A 17351-nucleotide genomic window follows, 5' to 3' on the forward strand; every position below is an offset into this window, starting at 1 on the left:
ATATTCCTATCTCCAATATAGACAAAATGAAAATTATGAACAAGAATCCTTCTCTTGGAATTCCAGCTACAAAAGACTTCTTGCAGACTGAACTCAAAGTGAACATCGAGTTTACTTTATCGTAGTTTGGTTCATGATAAGTACATCTGAAATTTTACTGTGAAAAAATATTTTGAAGATAAACCCTTTGGAAATTGAGTTTGAGTATCCTGAACCTTAAACAGGTCTAGTACACAAAACTGTGACACAACAGTTTAAAAATACCACTTACGTGCTCATTGCACAGGCTCTCCAGTTTCTATTAAAGCTGAGAATAGTTGCCATCTCTTCTTTAGTCAGCTCAAAGTCAAACACCTGACAAGAAAAACAGCTGGAAATCACCTCTTTGAACCAGACTAAGCAAGACTCACAGAATTAAAGCACAAGTCCACATTGGAGGGGTGCTAGTGAGAAAAAATGGTGGCTTCAAGAAGGAGGAAGAGGAAAAGGCACCTTTGGATTTCCAAGACTCCACTAGCAGTGGGAGAAGGAGGGAAAGAAGCATTTGAAAGTTCTGAAGTTGCTTCAGAAATTGGAGTTTTATATGCCAGCTGTTCCAAGAAGCTTGTTGAGCACTTAGAGAATGGAGGCATTCTGCAACATTATTTGTGAAGGATGCATCTCTGTTCATTGAGTCTCCAGTTTCAGTTTTAGCTTAGCCCTCATTATAGGTAATGTGAGAAAAAAACTCTAATCCTCAGATGAGGACTACTTTGGAAGGCTAAGAAAGGACCACTTGCTCCGCAGGGGGAAGGGATGCCATCCCTGAAGGGCAGCACCCAGGCCACTTGTAATCACCCACCTTGAAGTTCTCCACAATGCGCTGGGGGGTGACGGATTTGGGAATCACAATCACGTTTCTCTGGATGTGGAACCGAATGAGAACCTGCAAGAAGAGACCACTAAGTCAGAGAGAAGGCAGAGCATACCACAGAGAGAACAGCTCTTGTTCTGTAAAAGAGTAGACACTATTTCAAGAACTGTTTGCTGTAAACTGTACAATTCAGCAGAACTAACCACTCAGCAGAGCTGCATTTCAAATTGTACCTGAGCCTAAGCAGCACCTTCTGAAGCGCAAATAGAAAAGCAGTGGAGCCCTGTGGAAGCCCATCCAGTCTTGTGATACAAGGTTTGTTTCCTTCCTACCTAGAAGGTTAGCAGTCTATACAAGTGTTCACTTCTCTGCACCAGCTTAAGATGGGAAGACAAACATCTGAAGATGGGTCAAGAAGATGTTTCTTGTTGATAGTCAAATAACCCTTTCAAGAATGCATTTCAGGCCATGTAATAAACAAGCTGCATTGCTACGTAACACCACAGCTCAGAGAATGAAGAGCCAAGCTCCTCACCTTATGTCCTTTGTCATTAGTTGTTCTAAAGAACAACAAATCCTGTGTTACAGGAAGCAGTACCCACTGTCCAGCACCCACCCACCTGTGCCGGAGTTTTGTTGTGCTTGGCTGCAATCTCTTTAATCTTGGGGTCATCCAGAAGGGAAGGATCCTCTGGTTTAGCCCTACACAGAGGAAAGAAAGACCAGTGGCAAGAAACCTCCATAGAAAGAGCCAACCCAGCAACAGGAATCTGTATCTTGATGAATGATTAACGGAGCTCTTGTAGTCTCAATGCTTCAAGTGTAATCCCTGCCAGCTCCCTTGCAAAATGGAAGTGAGTCTTACCATGGCCTGTCAGGAGAGCCAAGGGGACTGTATGCTGTCACAGCGATCCCTTTGGACTGGCAGTACTTGATCAGCTTCTCCTGGGTCAGGTATGGATGGCATTCGATCTGAAACACAAGAGTACAGAGATTGACAGTGGCACAGCTACTTTCATATGTTTCATTATTTTTTAAAATCCAAGGGTTGATTTTCATTGTAATTTATATTCCACATGATATTATGCGGCATTTGTTTCTGTATATCCCCATTCCCTTTCTGCTATTTGTAGTAATTCTCCTTGCAAGTGCAGGTGTCCAAGAACTAACACCATTTTCTTAAAACCTTCCTGATCCATATTATTTCTGACATAGAATCATCATCTTCATAACTCCTGAAGTGGAGTTCATCTCAGTTCAATGAGATACACAGAAGTACCATAAAATCATAGCAATGGGATAGCAGACCAATACAGAGTACAGAGTTCTCTTACCTAATTAAATGTTGTAAAAGCATTAGGTTTTTACAACTACCATACTGCCTCAATACAGGCATTGTTTCATTCCTTTTATCTGCTTTATGTCAATAAGCATGCTGAGTATTTCCAGTCTGCAAATATTGGAAGTAGCTACTAATTGCTAAAGATTTTAGATCTTCAGATTACTCTTTGTTATGTCATTTTTAGAAATGCATTTGTGCTTACCATTAGTTTCCAGAAGACTATCTACGTAACAAAATACAGACTTCTTGGTGCACCAGATCCGTGTTCTGGCAAGTTAATGCACTGATATGCAGTACAGTACAGACATTATCCAAGTATCTGGCAGCAATGAATGAACATGAAATTTTGCTGCTTTACATAGATGGACTTTCAGGATAATTACACACCAGGGAGCAGTACTTTTCCTTTTAGCAGACAAACTCAATAATCTTTTTTGACTACACTGTCATTCAAGCTTTCAAAGAAACATGCTACTGGCAGGTGGAGCAACCGTCTAAGTCATGGGATTAGATTACACCCTTGCCTGCTTTATTTATGGTTCTGGGTGCTTGCTGTTATCAGAAGCTTGCATGGCCGCTTCTCTTCTGAAGCATGTTGAAATATTAGACACAACAGGGCACAACTCAGTTTTTAGGCCAATTATACATATTTATTTTACTTCAATATCTACTCAGAATAACAGAGCATTTAGCCAAGTTGTATATTTTCTCCACTATTCAATAGGTAAGCTTCAGACCATACAAGTGAGGCAAAATCATCCTTACCTGCCCACCTAAACTCTAGTTGAAAAACTCCTGAGTTGCATTATCTAGTGCTATGTTTGGGCCATGGTGAAAAGCCCCTGATACATTTAAATAAGTATTTTAAGATATTGCAATACACACTGACAATGATCAAATACTTGACTCAGATTTCCTTCATGCACTAATTAGTAATATTATCATAATGTAATTACTGGCTTGCCAAACTAGTATCTCACCATGAATGAAACCAATTTGCATACTGACTGCATTCATAGTTAAGAACAACACTGTAGACATTTCATTTAGAGTCCAGTAATTCTAACTATTCAAAGAGAAATGGTTTGCAGGAAGCACTATAATCTTATATTAGGCTAACTGGTAAGAGTTAATAAGACAAGTTTCAGACTTGCAACTGTTTCTTCAGAAGCAGTAAGTACTGAAGGACAGAGACCAAGACCCATTGGTGAGAAGACTTAGTGTGGAAGAGACGTAAGGTCAACATCCCCTATACAAGTGACAGAAGAGTAGTTACCAACTACAGTGAAAGGTTCTTTGGCAATGAGGTGTGGTAGGTCTGATAAGACTTCTAAGTTTCCTAAAAGTAGATTGGACTGAATATGAAGTTAGTGCAGAATTATGAATTTTGCAGTTGTCACAAGGCTTGTTTGACACTGGACAGACTTGCAGAGAACACTCCCATTACCTTTCTGAAGAAAGGTGTTATGATCTCTTTTTAGTACATATGCTCAAGCTATCACAGTAAGTTAACCAGTTCTTGTAATTCAGTATCAAGAACTTACTGCAGTCCTTCAATAACTGGAGCAGTTTAAGATAAGACTAGATAAACAACACAGCTATCTATCAAAGGACCAGTCTTCCTCAAGAACTTGTGATGGGCTATGATCTTGTCATGTTTGCAGGTGATGCCAAACCGACCAGTAGAGAGAAGTGGACCAGACAAAACACTCAAGGGTGGGCTGCCACTTCAGAGGGACCTACTCAGGCAGCAGGAAGAGTCCTACATAAACCTTATGAAACTCGAGAAAGCTGCATGCAAAGCCCTGCACCTTGGAAGGAAGAGCCCCCAGCAATGACACAGGCTGGAGACTGACTGCCTAAAGAGCAGCTCTGCTAGAAAGGACCCGGAAGCCATGGCAGGCTGACCTGAAAATGAGCCAGTAGTGATCCCTGGCAACAGGAACACAGCCAGTAGGTTATGGGAAGTGATCACCCCCTTCTACTCAGTATCTGTCAGACCACCTTTAGAATACAGTGCCCGGGTTGCCCCCCTCCCAGTCCTCTCAGAGGAAGAAAGATTGAGAAACTGGCATAAATTCAGCAGAGGGACAGCAGGATGGCCGGGGGCCAGAGCACCTACTGTATTAGGGCAGGTTGAGGGAATTAGGCTTGTTCAGCCTGGAGAAGGAAGGCTTCTGGGCTCCTAGTAACAGTTTTCCAGTACCTACAAGAAGGTCATCAGAAGTCAAGCCAAGCTCTTCAGTGGTGCATGGTGGGAGGAAAACAGACAGCATGCATAAGTTGAAACAAGACAGGTTGAGACTAGATACAAGGAAACTCCCTCCACTTCCCCCATCCTACCAAGGGGGGAGCAGGCAGTGGAGCACAAGCACACTGCCTCGAGAGGCTGTGCAGTCTCCAGCCTTGCAGATTTTCAAGAACTGACTGGATAAAGCCCAAGGTAACCTGATCTAGTGTCACAGACAACGTTGCTCCAAGCTGTACATTACACTATATCCTGGAGTCTTCTGCAGTCCGAATTTTCCTAAGATTTTATTTAAGTATTGCCCATGTACCTGGACAATTTTACTTAACAGCCTACCTTCCAAGTCCATTTCCTCCCAACCCTCCTCAAATCTGTAAGCAGTCCTGAAAACATTCCCTGTTCAGTTCCTTTAGTCCCAAGTCATCAACAACAGGAACTGGCTTCTCCACAAAACAGTTGGAAAATCATCCAATTCTCTACCAAGCTTTTGTACATATCCTGGGTTTTACTCAACTGAAATGCAGATTTAAGCTCAGGGGATTTTTTCCCCCTCCAAAATAAGATATTCTGGAGCTGCTCCTTGCCAAATTTCCAAGCAGTAGTGCAGGAACTCCAACCTTACGCAATAAAATTTTAGTTATCCTTGAAAAACAAAAAAATTCATCTTGGGTCACTTAACTGCTTACCTGGTTGTTGGCAGGCTTGTATTTCAATCCTGGCTTGTTCAAGATTCTTTCTATCTGTTCATGGTTAAAGTTGGAGATTCCAATGGCTTTTACCAAACCAGCATCCACCAGCTCTTCCATGGCCTAATAGAAAGAGCAAAAATCAGCATCTGGTATGCACGAAAGGGTCTGAAGACATTTTTCCTAACATGGCTTATTCTCTTCGTGAAAAGGACAAAATAAGTGTTTAGATATGAAGAGTTCATGTCTTGAGGGAGAAACAAAGCACTGGTATATTTATTCCACATCTCCAATCTCAAAGCCCAAAAGATTCATTCTTTGAGATTGCAGGAATTCCTGATGACGTGAAATGAGAAACAACATTTAACTATCCACCATTGTACCAGTGAGTCCTTTCAAGTAGTTCTGCGTACATCAGACAATTTAGACTGCTGAAGGTAATGAAGGCATTGAAGAAACTGCTGAGGACAGAAGACGTGACTCTTGCTGTGGGTAGACTTACCTCCCACGTGTGTAGAATATCAGTGTTGCTGGGTATTGACATGCCTTTGTCATCTGTTGGAAACAGGTCCTCTCCTGCCTGTCAGTGAGAAAACACTTGAAACGTTCTGTTGTAAAAGTTTGGTTAACACTGGCTGAAGAATGTGATATCACAAACTTAGCGCACGAAATACTAACACTCATAATCTACATTCTTCAGTCTTTTCTTTTGCCTTCACATGGGTTTGTGGTATTTTTGTCAGCAGCCATCTCAAAGAGAAGTACTTTACTGAACACAGCAAAGTCTGTTGGCTCACCAAAATACATATGGGAAACATGACAATTCTCTTATAGAATTATTTCCAGCTTACAAGTTTACTTCCTCTGTTATGCATTTTAATAAAATACACTGTTATGGTCACATAAGAGCTGTGCATTTTTGTAGTAAGGACCCACTTAGGACCTAGGACCATCAGTCTGTAAGGACCATATCTGCTGACAGGTCTTTCACAGGGAGACTCATTGTTTCAGTTGCTGGCAAAGGGAATGTTGCAACAGCCTGTGTCCCAGTTAGGGCTGGCTATAATTTATGAACTTTCAAAAGCAGCTGTTTTCTAGTGATACCTTGCTATACCACAACATTTTCACTTTGATAGTTCTGTTCACATTAATTTAAAAGATACGGATGCTAGACTATGAAAAGCACAAAGAGCAGATGATCTCAGAAGCAACAGGTAGGACGCAGATTTTGATCAGGCTGTAACAGAAAGACTAAGCTTAGAAATTTTCAAGCAGACATCAATTCCTTTGTATGTAGCACATTAAAATGAGGAACTAAAAAGCTTCAACCTTTTAAAATGCAACGTCTGTGGAACACTAAGGCTCCTACAGCAAAGGTCAACTCAATTTGTATTAATATTAAGGACACAGTGATTACAGACAGAAGTAGAAAAATATTCTCTTGCTCTGCGTCTGAAACACGGAGGAAAAAAATTCTGTTAGGCAGCAGAGTACCACCCTCCTTTGCACAAAGCAGGAACCAAGTAATTGTTGAGCATACTCTGGATTTGTAAGAGACAACACAGGTAGTAATCAAAAGGAGAGCAGCACAACTTATGCTTGCAGCGGGGAAATCTGCCCCTACTACTAGGTCTACCTCTTCTACAATCAAAAGAAGAGAAGGTGCTGTGCAGACAAGAATTTCAGATGCAGGAATCAACAGCCTGACTCATGTGCAGGCACATGATTATCTTTCTCAGATGGAGACATTGTTGGGCTGTAAAACTGTATAGCTCTTCAAAACTGCCAGCTATAACAGAAAGCCAGGCACATTACTGTTACCGTACCTTAAACCCAAGAGGCCAGTGGATGAGGTAGAGATCCAGGTAATCCAGTTTCAGGTCAGCAAGAGTCTTCTGGCAGGCTCCCTTCACCAGATGTTTTTCATGAAACGTGCACCACAGCTGGAGACAAAAAGCCAAGCCACGCCATGAGCTGCTGGGCTAAAGTTCTTGGAACGCTTCTGTCCTGACCAGGAGAGATCTCTCTTTAGGAAGCCAGGGTGAAATTAGGTTATCTTATTTCTCTTCAAACAAGGCTTGCTCTGTGGCCAGGACTAACCCACGATAGCAAGGCCAGTGGAGGCAGTGGATACACACAGGACTGAAGGGGGTCACTGCAGGCAGCAAAAGCAGCCTTGACGAATTAAGACCTTATTTAAAAGCTACCCACTACAGGGTCAGGTGCTGCATAAAAGACAACAGCAAAGTTTAGTGCTGGGAAAAGCTCAAAGCATCACTCCTGTACTCAGCACAGTATCCCACCTAATTCTCCATGCAGGTGGGGGTGAAGGAAGAAACTTAGAACTGGGGGTTACCACAAAAAAGCCATTCTCCCTGGGCATCGTACACCCCCAGGCCCCTACCTTGCTGACCACGAAGAGCTCCTCTCGTTTCACAGCCCCTTCCTTGATTTTCTGCTGGATCCCGTCCCCAACTTCGTTCTCGTTCTGGTACACGTAGGCGCAGTCGAAGTGGCGGTACCCAGCGTCGATAGCGGCCATCACCGCAGCTGCCACCTTCCCTGGCGGGGACTGAAGGGGAAGGAGAGCGCCTGAAGAGCGCCCACCGAAACACACCGCAGGCCTTGCTCCCAGTAAGACAAAAATTCAGAAAGCCATCCCACCAAAAACACCCTTAAAAAAAAAAAAGAAAAACAAAGCAAAAAAAAAAAAAAAGCAGATTTCTCCGCAGGCCGGGCAGCGGCCTGGTGCCCCCGCGGCCTCCCCCTTCCCCGCGCCGCCGCCCGGGCCGGGCCCCCCCGGTCACCTTCCATGTGCCCAGCCCCACGATGGGCATCTTGGCCGCCGTGTTCAGCTGTACGTAGGTCGCCATGGCTCCACACACACCGCCTGAGCCTCCCTCCAGCCGCTTTAATAGCACCCGGCCCGCCCTGGAGCGCAGGGAGGAAGGGAAGGAGGGAGGCGGGCAGGGGGCGGTGCCGGGGCTGAGACCCCAGGACCGCTGCTTGGGGCCCCCTTCCCTTCCCGCTGGTGCCCGGGGGTCGTTTAGGAAAAGCAGGATTTAAGAAAAAAAGAGCTTTGTTTGGATGTTGGGATTTTTATTTTTTTAACGTGTTTTGAAAGCTGCAGGAGAGGAACAGCGAGTTTTTAGTACGTGACATCATAGCCGAATTGCCCCGCCGTCTTCAGGGAGGTGCTGAGTGCCTTGCAGAACAAAATGAATTTGTATTGCACGCATATGTGCTGGCAGCCTGTGGTGGCACGTCCGACATCGGTGTTGAAACCCTGCGGACAAGCGCGTGCTGTTCTGGTGAGGAGGCTGCAGCGCAGTGGAAAAAGCCAGCCTTGGCCATAGGAGCACGCGGGGAGTTTCCTCAGGTGCCTCTCCCACGGCAGAGGCCCGTGCTCTGTGCAGCACTGAATTTTTTGCTCCATTTAACTAAGGGCAGGCAAGGTAATGGGTTTTCCTCTCTAATGTTCCTCCTGTTCTGTGTCAGCTCCATCAGCCGTTCTCAGCAGGATGTGATGTGTTTTCGCTTGGATCACAAAGCACTTATATAACCCTGTGCTTGTGTGTTACCGTTTCAGCTCGCTTTTCCCTGGTGGTTTCAGCCGGGGGAGATGTCTCCGTCTTGTTACAAAAGATCTCGGGCAGAAGTTCTGCACTGGGCCCTGCTCTTTGTTCTTGTGAGTGGGAGCCTTTTCCCTCGCCGCTAAGGCAAATTGTTTTCCAGCTGTTTGTCTCTCCCAGAGGCCCTGCTGGGGCTGTCACAAGGCAGCAGGGCCTTGGGGAAGGAAGAAACACTGCCTGTGTCGCTGGGTGGCAGCCAGCCTGGCGAAGCTTGCAGGCCCCGTCCTTGGTGCCGTGCCTGCCTGCTCCTCAGCTGCAGATGCCGAGCTGCACACTGCAGGAAGGGCTTCTCTTTTTTCCCTGATCTGTGCACAAGGTTTCGCACTAAAACAGGATGTGTAGTATCACGAGTTTTTTGCTTTGTTTTGCTGACTTTGCACTCAGTAATTTCACCACAAGCGGAGACTTCGGAGACCAGCAGTGCTTGGTATCTGGGAAGAACCGGGTCCAAAATAAAGGAAGTGGGTATGTCCTTGTGGAGGTTGTGGGCTTCACCAGCAGAAGCTGTGTGGCCTGCTGAAAAAGCACAAAGTCAGGGGGTGACAAGGGCACAAGGTGCAACCATCTCTGCTTGTAAGGAGGACAGCTGCAGGGGTCTGCAGCTGTAGGCACTGACAGGTGCAAACAAAGCCAAAATCAGTGGTTTGAAGTGACAGCATGTCAGTTTCCAGCTGGAATCTCAGCAAAAGTGGGTGCCTGGGGGAAGTCACCAATGGCAGTGGGAAATTCTCTCTGGCATAAAGAGAAGACCTTGGCCTCTTCCTCGTACCGAGTTCCTATCAGACCAGCAGCATGCTGTGGTTGCTTCTCATCTCCTTGGAGTTAACAAGGCTTTTTGTCTTTGGGCTTGTCTGTTAATCCCAAGTGCTGTGTGTGCTTGAAAAAAAAATGCTGGGGACCAGCCAAATGTTGAGGAAATGCCGTTGCTGCAGATTTTTTGGGACGTGGCTTTTGTAATGGGAGAGCAGAGCCCTGTGGAGACTGGGCTGCGTGCTGCTTGCAAGCAGTGCCCTGCACAAGAGAAGAGGGCTTTGGGATCTGCTAGTCAAGAGCTGTGTGGGGCAATGGCCTGATCCCGCTCATCCCACAGGTGCTGTATATTCCCTTCACAGGGAAGAAAGAAGTAATTAACTGCAGTTGCTTGCACTGCTGGATTGTGCTTACAGGGAAATGGGAAAGGACCCTGAAAAAGTGGTGATCCCTGAAGCCATGGCCCAAAAGCCCCAAAGGCTGGGCAGTTACTAACGCCCCTCTGGCATTGCCTGATAAGCTGCTGGGACGTTGTGTGTTGTCTTTGTGTATTGTACTGAGGGGAGCACTCCAGAAGACAGGTGTGAAATCTGCAGCGCGGCCAACGGCCAACGATAATGCTGGGAGCCCAGTAGTATTGTTGACCTGGGAAAAAGTGTTAGAAATGGGTGGAAATTCTCCATGCTCCCAGCTGTTATGCAGGGACTGCGGTACTGTTACTGTGGGTATGATGAATCACACTGAACACTGCTGCCTTGTTTCACTCAGACATCCCTCGGCTGTGACTGCAGCTTGGAGGATGACCCCGAGGTGCTTGTTGAGTGTCTGCACCTGTGCTGTCTAGGCACCTAAAGTTAGGCAAGATGAATCTCACACAGAACCTTTAGCAGCTCCCTGTGACTTATGAGCAAAAGTCACATTTTGTTCTTGGCCTAGGGGGGTGTATATCCCTTTTATTTTTGGTAAGAAGTTTTAGTTGGAAAAAAAAAAAAAATCTGTCTACCAGTGCAGAATCTTGAACTCATGAAAATAATTGACCATTGAAAAGTATTCAATTCCTGCAGCCAAATTGTACACGTGGTCCAGCATCCTGTCTCACTCCTAACTCTAGTCTAGGCAAAAGCACGTATACTCAGACTTTCAAAGCAGAAGATCTTTTTGATCAGACAAAAATTTAGTTATTTCATTGTTGCATTTAAAGATTAATTTTGTGGCTTTTTCTTTGTTTGTTTTTGTTTTTTAAATATGGGCATTTCAATGAAATGTCATGCACAAGTTTGGTTTTCGTTAATAGTTTTCTACATAAGGATAGCATTTCACAGATAACAATAACGTGAAACACATGTTGAAGTAGTTGTATCCAAAAGAAAGTCACCACTCTGTTGTATTTTGACACATAGAAGAAAGCCTGTGTAAACTACTGCCCAGTATGCATCTGTATGTTTTCTGCATGAGGAAAATTTAAGAGAGGGCTAAAGGGGGTGGCGGGTGGGTACACTAGGGGAAAACAAACAAACAAACAAACTCTTGAGGTTAGTTTTAAAGTGGTGAAATTCCTGGTTGTCTCCCTCATCCTCAGGAATTTGATCTTTACTTCACATTCCTTATAGGAGGTTTTTACCCAGTTCTCCCAGCTGCTGTCTTCTGACTGTTGCGCTGATGTAAGACTGAGTACAAATGTGAATTTGTATTTCAAGGTCTCTCCACGTTTGGGCAGGAAATTACAACAGCTCACATTTTGTTCTTTAGAACAAATTTTCTGTGTCATTTTTTTTCAAGGAAAGAAAAAAATAACTAACAACGTCACTGAATACATATCCTGTGACTTCATGTGCAGCAGGAGGACAGATGCAATAAGAAAGCTGGATAAATTGGTAGGAAGAATGTTAGGTCAAGCTCCAGAGGAGGGCAGGATATGACCGTCTTCAGTATTTTGCATTGAAATGGCACTCCTCATCAGTTTTGCCCCTGAAAAGAAAGGAATTCCTTTCAGCCATCTATTTTATTTTATTTTATTTTATTTTATTTTATTATTTTTATTATATTTAATTTTTATTATATTATTTATTTATTTTATTATTTATTTTATTTTATTATTTATTATTTATTTTATCAAGCTGTACTGGGTGATTAGAGGAGCTACCAAGGAAGGATCCAAACTGTATAGTTGTAGAATTAATTTATTCCATTGTTTTCCTGGAAAGTATGAGCCCTTTTTATGCTGGGAACACCTGTGTCCCTTTGTCATTCAGGCTCTCTGCATTCTAGGCAGTGTTCAGAAATAAAATGTGTATATGGTATTCATAAATTAAGGGTTTTGAAAAATAATAGTGAACACTACCACTTATGTGCTCATCATGCAGGCTCTCCACTTCCTGTTAAAGCTGGGAATGGTTGCCACCTCTTTAGTCAGTTCAAAGTCAAACACCCAATAAGAACCAGCTGGAAATCGCCTCTGAACAAATGGGAGATTGTAAGCAAGATTCACAGAATTAAAGCACAAGTCCACGTTGGAGTGTGCTAGTGAGAAGAAATGACTGCTTCACGAAGGAGGGAAAGGAAAGAGGCATCTCTGGATTTCCAAGACTTCAGCGGCAGAGAGAATAAAAATCAGAAGTTGCAGTTTTATGTGCCAGCTGTTCCAAGAAGCTCGGTGAGCCCTTTGTATTGCAGAAGGCTTCCGTTTCTCAAAGTTGCATCTTCCTGTCCTGATCCAAAGGAAGATTTTCAAGGCTTTCATATTCCACTTAATCCAAGTAAGCATCTCGTGAAATTCTGATGGCCAGTACCTGCAGTACTGATTAACACCACAGGAGGGCAACGTAGTTCGCAGGGAATGAAGAGCGAGGCTGTCCTTTGCATCCTTTGTCATTAGCTGTCCTTTATGCTGTGTATCCTCTGGCTTAGCCCTACGCAGAGAAAAGCTATCAACACAAACCTGCATCTAGATCAACAATCAATGGTGCATTTATAGTATCAATCCTTCAAGCGTGATCCATGCCAACATCCTTGCTACTTGCAAATCAGTCTTACCATGGCCTGTCAGGAGAGGCAAGGGGGCTGTATGCTGTCGCAGCGATCCCTTTGGATTGGCAGTACTTGATCAGCTTCTCCTGGGTCAGATATGGATGGCATTCAGTCTGTCAACACAGAAGTACAGACATTGATAATAATACAACTGATACAACTTGCTGCAGGGATAATCGCCCAATGCAGTTGCAGGCTGATTTTTTTTCAGTGTGCCAGTCTTTGCAGGATATTATACAGCCCTAGTTTTGTATAGCGCCTACTTACAGTAAGGCTTCCTGCATCTCTGTCTCTTTGTGCTGGGGAAGAAGGGTTTTCTGGAGCTTATCTTTGGGTTCCTTTACCCCGGGAAGGAATGTTCTGAAGTGGTTCTCTGAGATATCTAAGCAGTATTTAGCCAATACTGAAAACCCTTGTGCCTTGTACATACCGCAATAATTGTACAGTGAGATTATAAGGGAATGCTGCATCTGCTATTATCTCAGTTTCTCTGTTCTTGTCATAAAAGCCCCTTTTTGTGACTTTGTGTGAAGGGATTCTGTAGGTTTGGATGATGATGCATTTTGTCTTTTCAGCCTGCTCTTTTTTTTGGTAACTGTAAGCCGAGGAAGTCTATGTTAATGTATCTTAGGACTGAAAATCTCAGAAGACTAGTACTCATAGTAAAGCTATGAGAATTAGTGAAATCAGAACTGTAAGACTCTGTCGAATCTGTACAAGGTGACTTGGAGAAATAAGCATCGACAGCAGGTGTGTAGCTCCTGCATCCAAGAGGGTAAGGACTGCTATAGGTAGATGAAGAGTAGGATGACTTTAATATATGTATATGTATATATACAATTTATATTTAATAAATACTATATGTATATATATTATTTATATTGTATAATTATAAGTTTTTCAGGGCAGATACCAGGATGCCTCTAGTGTCAATACATGCTCTGCTTCTGCACATATAGTTAAAATTGACTTCCCATTTTTTATTCCAGCAGCATGACTCAGCAAGTTGTGCATGTGCCTGTGTGCGTGCACACACACGAGAAGGAAGAAATGCATGCGTTGTGTAAACAGTAATCTGCTGATACTAGGAGCTTGATTCTTTCACTAATAGCAGGTCAAATAAGGAGCTTTGAGAAGTTCCGGTTGTAATCTGTGTCCCTTAACTTCAGCCCCGTCAGGATACAGGAGACCCAAAACATCCTTATGTGTATTCAGAAATAATCATAGGGTGGGATTTAGAGTGCAAGCTGTGTCCACTTCGTTCACCCTTTTTCCATATCTGGCTTCAAGTGCAATCAGATCTTTATAATCCCTGAAAACTAGTCACCTGAGGTCACTTAGCAGTCACTTACCTGTTTGTTTGCAGGCTTGTATTTCAGTCCAGGCTTTTTCAAAGTTTGTTCAACCTGCTCATGGTTAAAATTGGAGACGCTACTGGCTTTCACCTGACCAGCAGCTCTTCAATGGCCTAACAGAAAGAGGAGCAAAGTCGTCTTCTGGAATAGAAGACAGGTTCTGAAGGTGATGTTCTGATGTGGCTTGTTTCTCTTCATGAGAGGAAATGACAACTGTTTGTACTTGGAAAGTCTGAGGGAAGAGGGGCCTGTGCTACATTTGTGCCATGTCCTTTGTCACACTCAAGCCCAAGGGCTCTTTTCTTAAGGTGGTGAAATTCATGTCAAGTTACATGTGGAAAGCAGCTACACTCAATATCCTGCTCTTGTGTAGCCATGAAAAGAACCTAAAATGTCTTTATTCCTGCAAAATGTATCTGAGCAGTTCACAGACTGTGGTAAAGTCAACTGTGATCATTAGTCAGGTCCTTTGGTCTATAGCTCCATTGAAGATTATCAAGTTTGTTTTGAAAAGCTACTTTGTATACCATGAAACCAACACAAAAGATGTGACTGCTGAAGGCAATGAAGACATGGAAGAGACTGCTGAGGACAGAAAACTTGGTTCTGCCACTGTGACTGAGCTTACCTGCCACGTATGTAGAAGATCAGTGTTGCTGGGTATAGACTTGCCTTTGTCAGCTATGGGAAAGGGTCCTCTCCTACCTGTCAGTGAGAGAACACACTTGAAACATTCCCCGTTGGGAGGTTAGGTTAATACTGAGACAACTGAGGACCATGATAATTTAAATGTCTAGTACAGGAAACACTAGTACTTGTCTGCATCCTTCATGCAGGGTTATGGCATTTTCTGTTTAAAAACAAATATAAGGAAATGCTTAGGTACGAAGAGCATGTAGGTTAGGTCTGTGGTGAGTCACATCTGTGGAATAAGGTATACTCTGCACACATGCAATTCTTTTGTGGGGATCCTCAGTTCATGTCAGTGGCACGAGGAAAAATCGCATCCCACTTTATGAGAGTAGAGCTGTATCCCCACATCTCCATATTGCTCTACACCTAGTATGTTCTGTAGATGTCATAGTATAAAGCCATGACACTTCCACTCAGTGGCTTTGTTCACATAAAGCTAACCATGACACCTTTGAAAGTACAACGTACAGTTGACAAGATCAAAAGCAAGAGATAGAATGAAGCTCTTGACTTGGCTGTAGCAGAAAGGAAAAGCTAAGGCTAGAAATAGGCTGAGGTGCCAGCTTCTCTGAAGTGCATACAGTCTGAAAGTCTCACCTTTTGAAATCCAGGCTCTGTGAAACAATGCGGAGGCTCCCACAGCAAATGTCAGGTCAATCTGTATTGTGTTAAGGACTCAGTGATTAAAGAGAGAGACAGAAATCAGAAACATTTTCTTTCCTCTAGTGATTCTGTAAAATGCAGAGGAGAGAATTACTGTCAGACAGTAGAGTACAGCTCTCCTTCCCACAAAGAGGGAGCTAAGTCATTGGCAGGTGAGCATACTTTGGATTTGTAGAATGCAATACATAGACAAAAGTAAACCAGCAAGCTCATGCTTACAGCTGGAAGGCCTGACCTTAGTGCTAGGTCTGTCTCTCCAAGTATCAAGAGGGCAGAGGATGCCGTGCAAGCAGCAGTCTCAGCATCAGAGTTCAAGAGCCTGCCTCAAGTGGCCAGAGTAGGGCTGAATGAATGGCACCAGAGCAGTGCTGGTGCACACTACAGACATGTGATCTTTCTGGACAGGAACAGCAGTAATGCTGTGAGCATGACTGGCAGTTTTGGAGAGCTCTCCCACGTAGGAAAGTCAATGGAAGCCAGCGAGTGAGGTAGAGATCCAGGTAATCCAGTTTCAGGTCAGCAGGAGTCTTCCAGCAGGCTCCCTTCACCAGATGATTTTCATAAAACATGTACGACAGCTGGAGACAAAAAGCCAAGCCACACCATGAGCTGCTGGGTTAAAGCTGTCGTGTGCTGTCCTGCACAGGACAGGAACACTCTGTTGTCTTTGGGAGGCCATGGGGAATTAGGACATCCTATTGCTCTTCAAAGGGGGCTTGCTCTGTGAACAGGGCTGGCCTCTGACACTGAAGGCAGGATGTGCTGTGGTGGTAAACTGAAAAAACAATCCTCTTCCATCAGTTAAGATATATACAAGACACTTAGTATAGGCAGATAGTGTTCTAGTTAATAGTTTCTGTGATGAGCCAAATCTAATATTTCCCACATATGGGGGGAAAAAAAGAAGAAAAAAAAAAAAAAGGAAAACAACAACAGCAAAAAAACAGTACCCATTCTGGGACAGCGACAGCTTGAATTTATTATGTATTTTGAACAGTTGTGGAAATAAAAGAGACTGTGGAGCCTATCTTGCATAACTGCCTACATGATGAAGTGAAAATAAGAAGTTTTTGTCAGCTTTGGTCTGAACTGTGTTCTGAATTGCTCCATGCTGCAGCACAGTCTTTCCCTACCACTTTGAATTCCCTCCTATGAATGTGCTCTATACAAAGCAGGTCCTCCCCTGGATTCTACATTGCCTGCTCCCTACCTTTCTGGCCACAAAGAGCTCCTCTCATTTCACAGCACCTTTCTTGATTTTCTGCTGAATCCCTTCTCCAGCTTCATTCTCATTTTGGTGCACGCAGGGACGATCGAAGTGGTGGTATCCAGCATCTACAGCAGCCATCACTGCAGCTTCTACCTTATCTGATGGGGACTGAAAAAAGAAAGTTAAGATCCTGAATCAAAGCATGCGTGCCCTCTCCTAGTTACCTACGAAAGAAACACATTCAAAGGCTTTTTTAAGAAGAATTCTGCCATACAATGCTCTTAAAAGTATATTCATCTTATACGTGCAGGCTCCTGGGCTTGAAGGCAACCCCCAGCCATTTCTCCACAGCCCCACTCGCACAGGCAGGCAGAGCAGAAGCCCCAGCGCCAGGGCACTGCTCCACAGTTGGACTGGGAGGAACCGAATTTTGTGCCAGGGAGCTCTGGCTCCTTGCTGCCATTCCTGAGAAGAAAAACAGTCAGCAACTGCCCTGCTGGAGAATTTTGGTTTGGTGGAGGGGGGCATTGGTCTGTACCGTAGCCATCTGCCCTGTTCTGCCTCAGCTCCTCCGCAGTGTAAGTCCCACCTGCAGCTGGACGGTTACACCAGCTGCTTCCTTTAGAGATGCACTTGTGTGTGTATCTACGAGATATATATCTATATGCCCCTGAAAGGGTATATAAGAGCTATACACAAAGAAACCCTAGCATGCCTTGTTTAGACAAACCCGGTAACGTTTGTTTTCAGGCACTGCACAGATCACCGCTTGGTTTTGCATTCTATTAACAATTGTGCAAATCTCTGTCAGAACCTGCTTGAAACACCCGAATTCTCTCATAAAGCTGACAACTCAAGGAACTCAAAGTAACCTTGCCCCACATTTTAGATT

At 44.0% G+C, this 17351-nt stretch overlaps 1 protein-coding gene across 3 annotated transcripts in view; it reads right to left on the minus strand.

Moving 5' to 3' along the window:
- Nucleotides 1-17351, minus strand: part of LOC310889977 (aldo-keto reductase family 1 member B1-like) — a 37619-nt gene that overhangs the window by 1103 nt on the left and 19165 nt on the right. For 2 of the 3 annotated variants that reach the window (XM_083818324.1, XM_083818322.1), the window contains exons 2-9: nt 7534-7701; nt 6956-7072; nt 5632-5709; nt 5130-5252; nt 1719-1825; nt 1474-1555; nt 842-925; nt 272-354 (exon numbers count right to left, since the gene is read on the minus strand). In XM_083818324.1, coding sequence (XP_083674450.1) covers nt 272-354; nt 842-925; nt 1474-1555; nt 1719-1825; nt 5130-5252; nt 5632-5709; nt 6956-7072; nt 7534-7701 — 842 coding nt within the window. Of the gene's footprint in view, nt 1-271; nt 355-841; nt 926-1473; nt 1556-1718; nt 1826-5129; nt 5253-5631; nt 5710-6955; nt 7073-7533; nt 7702-7936; nt 8098-17351 lie in introns of those variants that run through there. The other variant, XM_083818319.1, reaches the window with a different exon arrangement.

Source organism: Anser anser (assembly GCF_964211835.1).
Source record: "Anser anser genome assembly, chromosome: 1".
Classification (NCBI taxonomy): Eukaryota; Metazoa; Chordata; class Aves; order Anseriformes; family Anatidae; genus Anser; species Anser anser.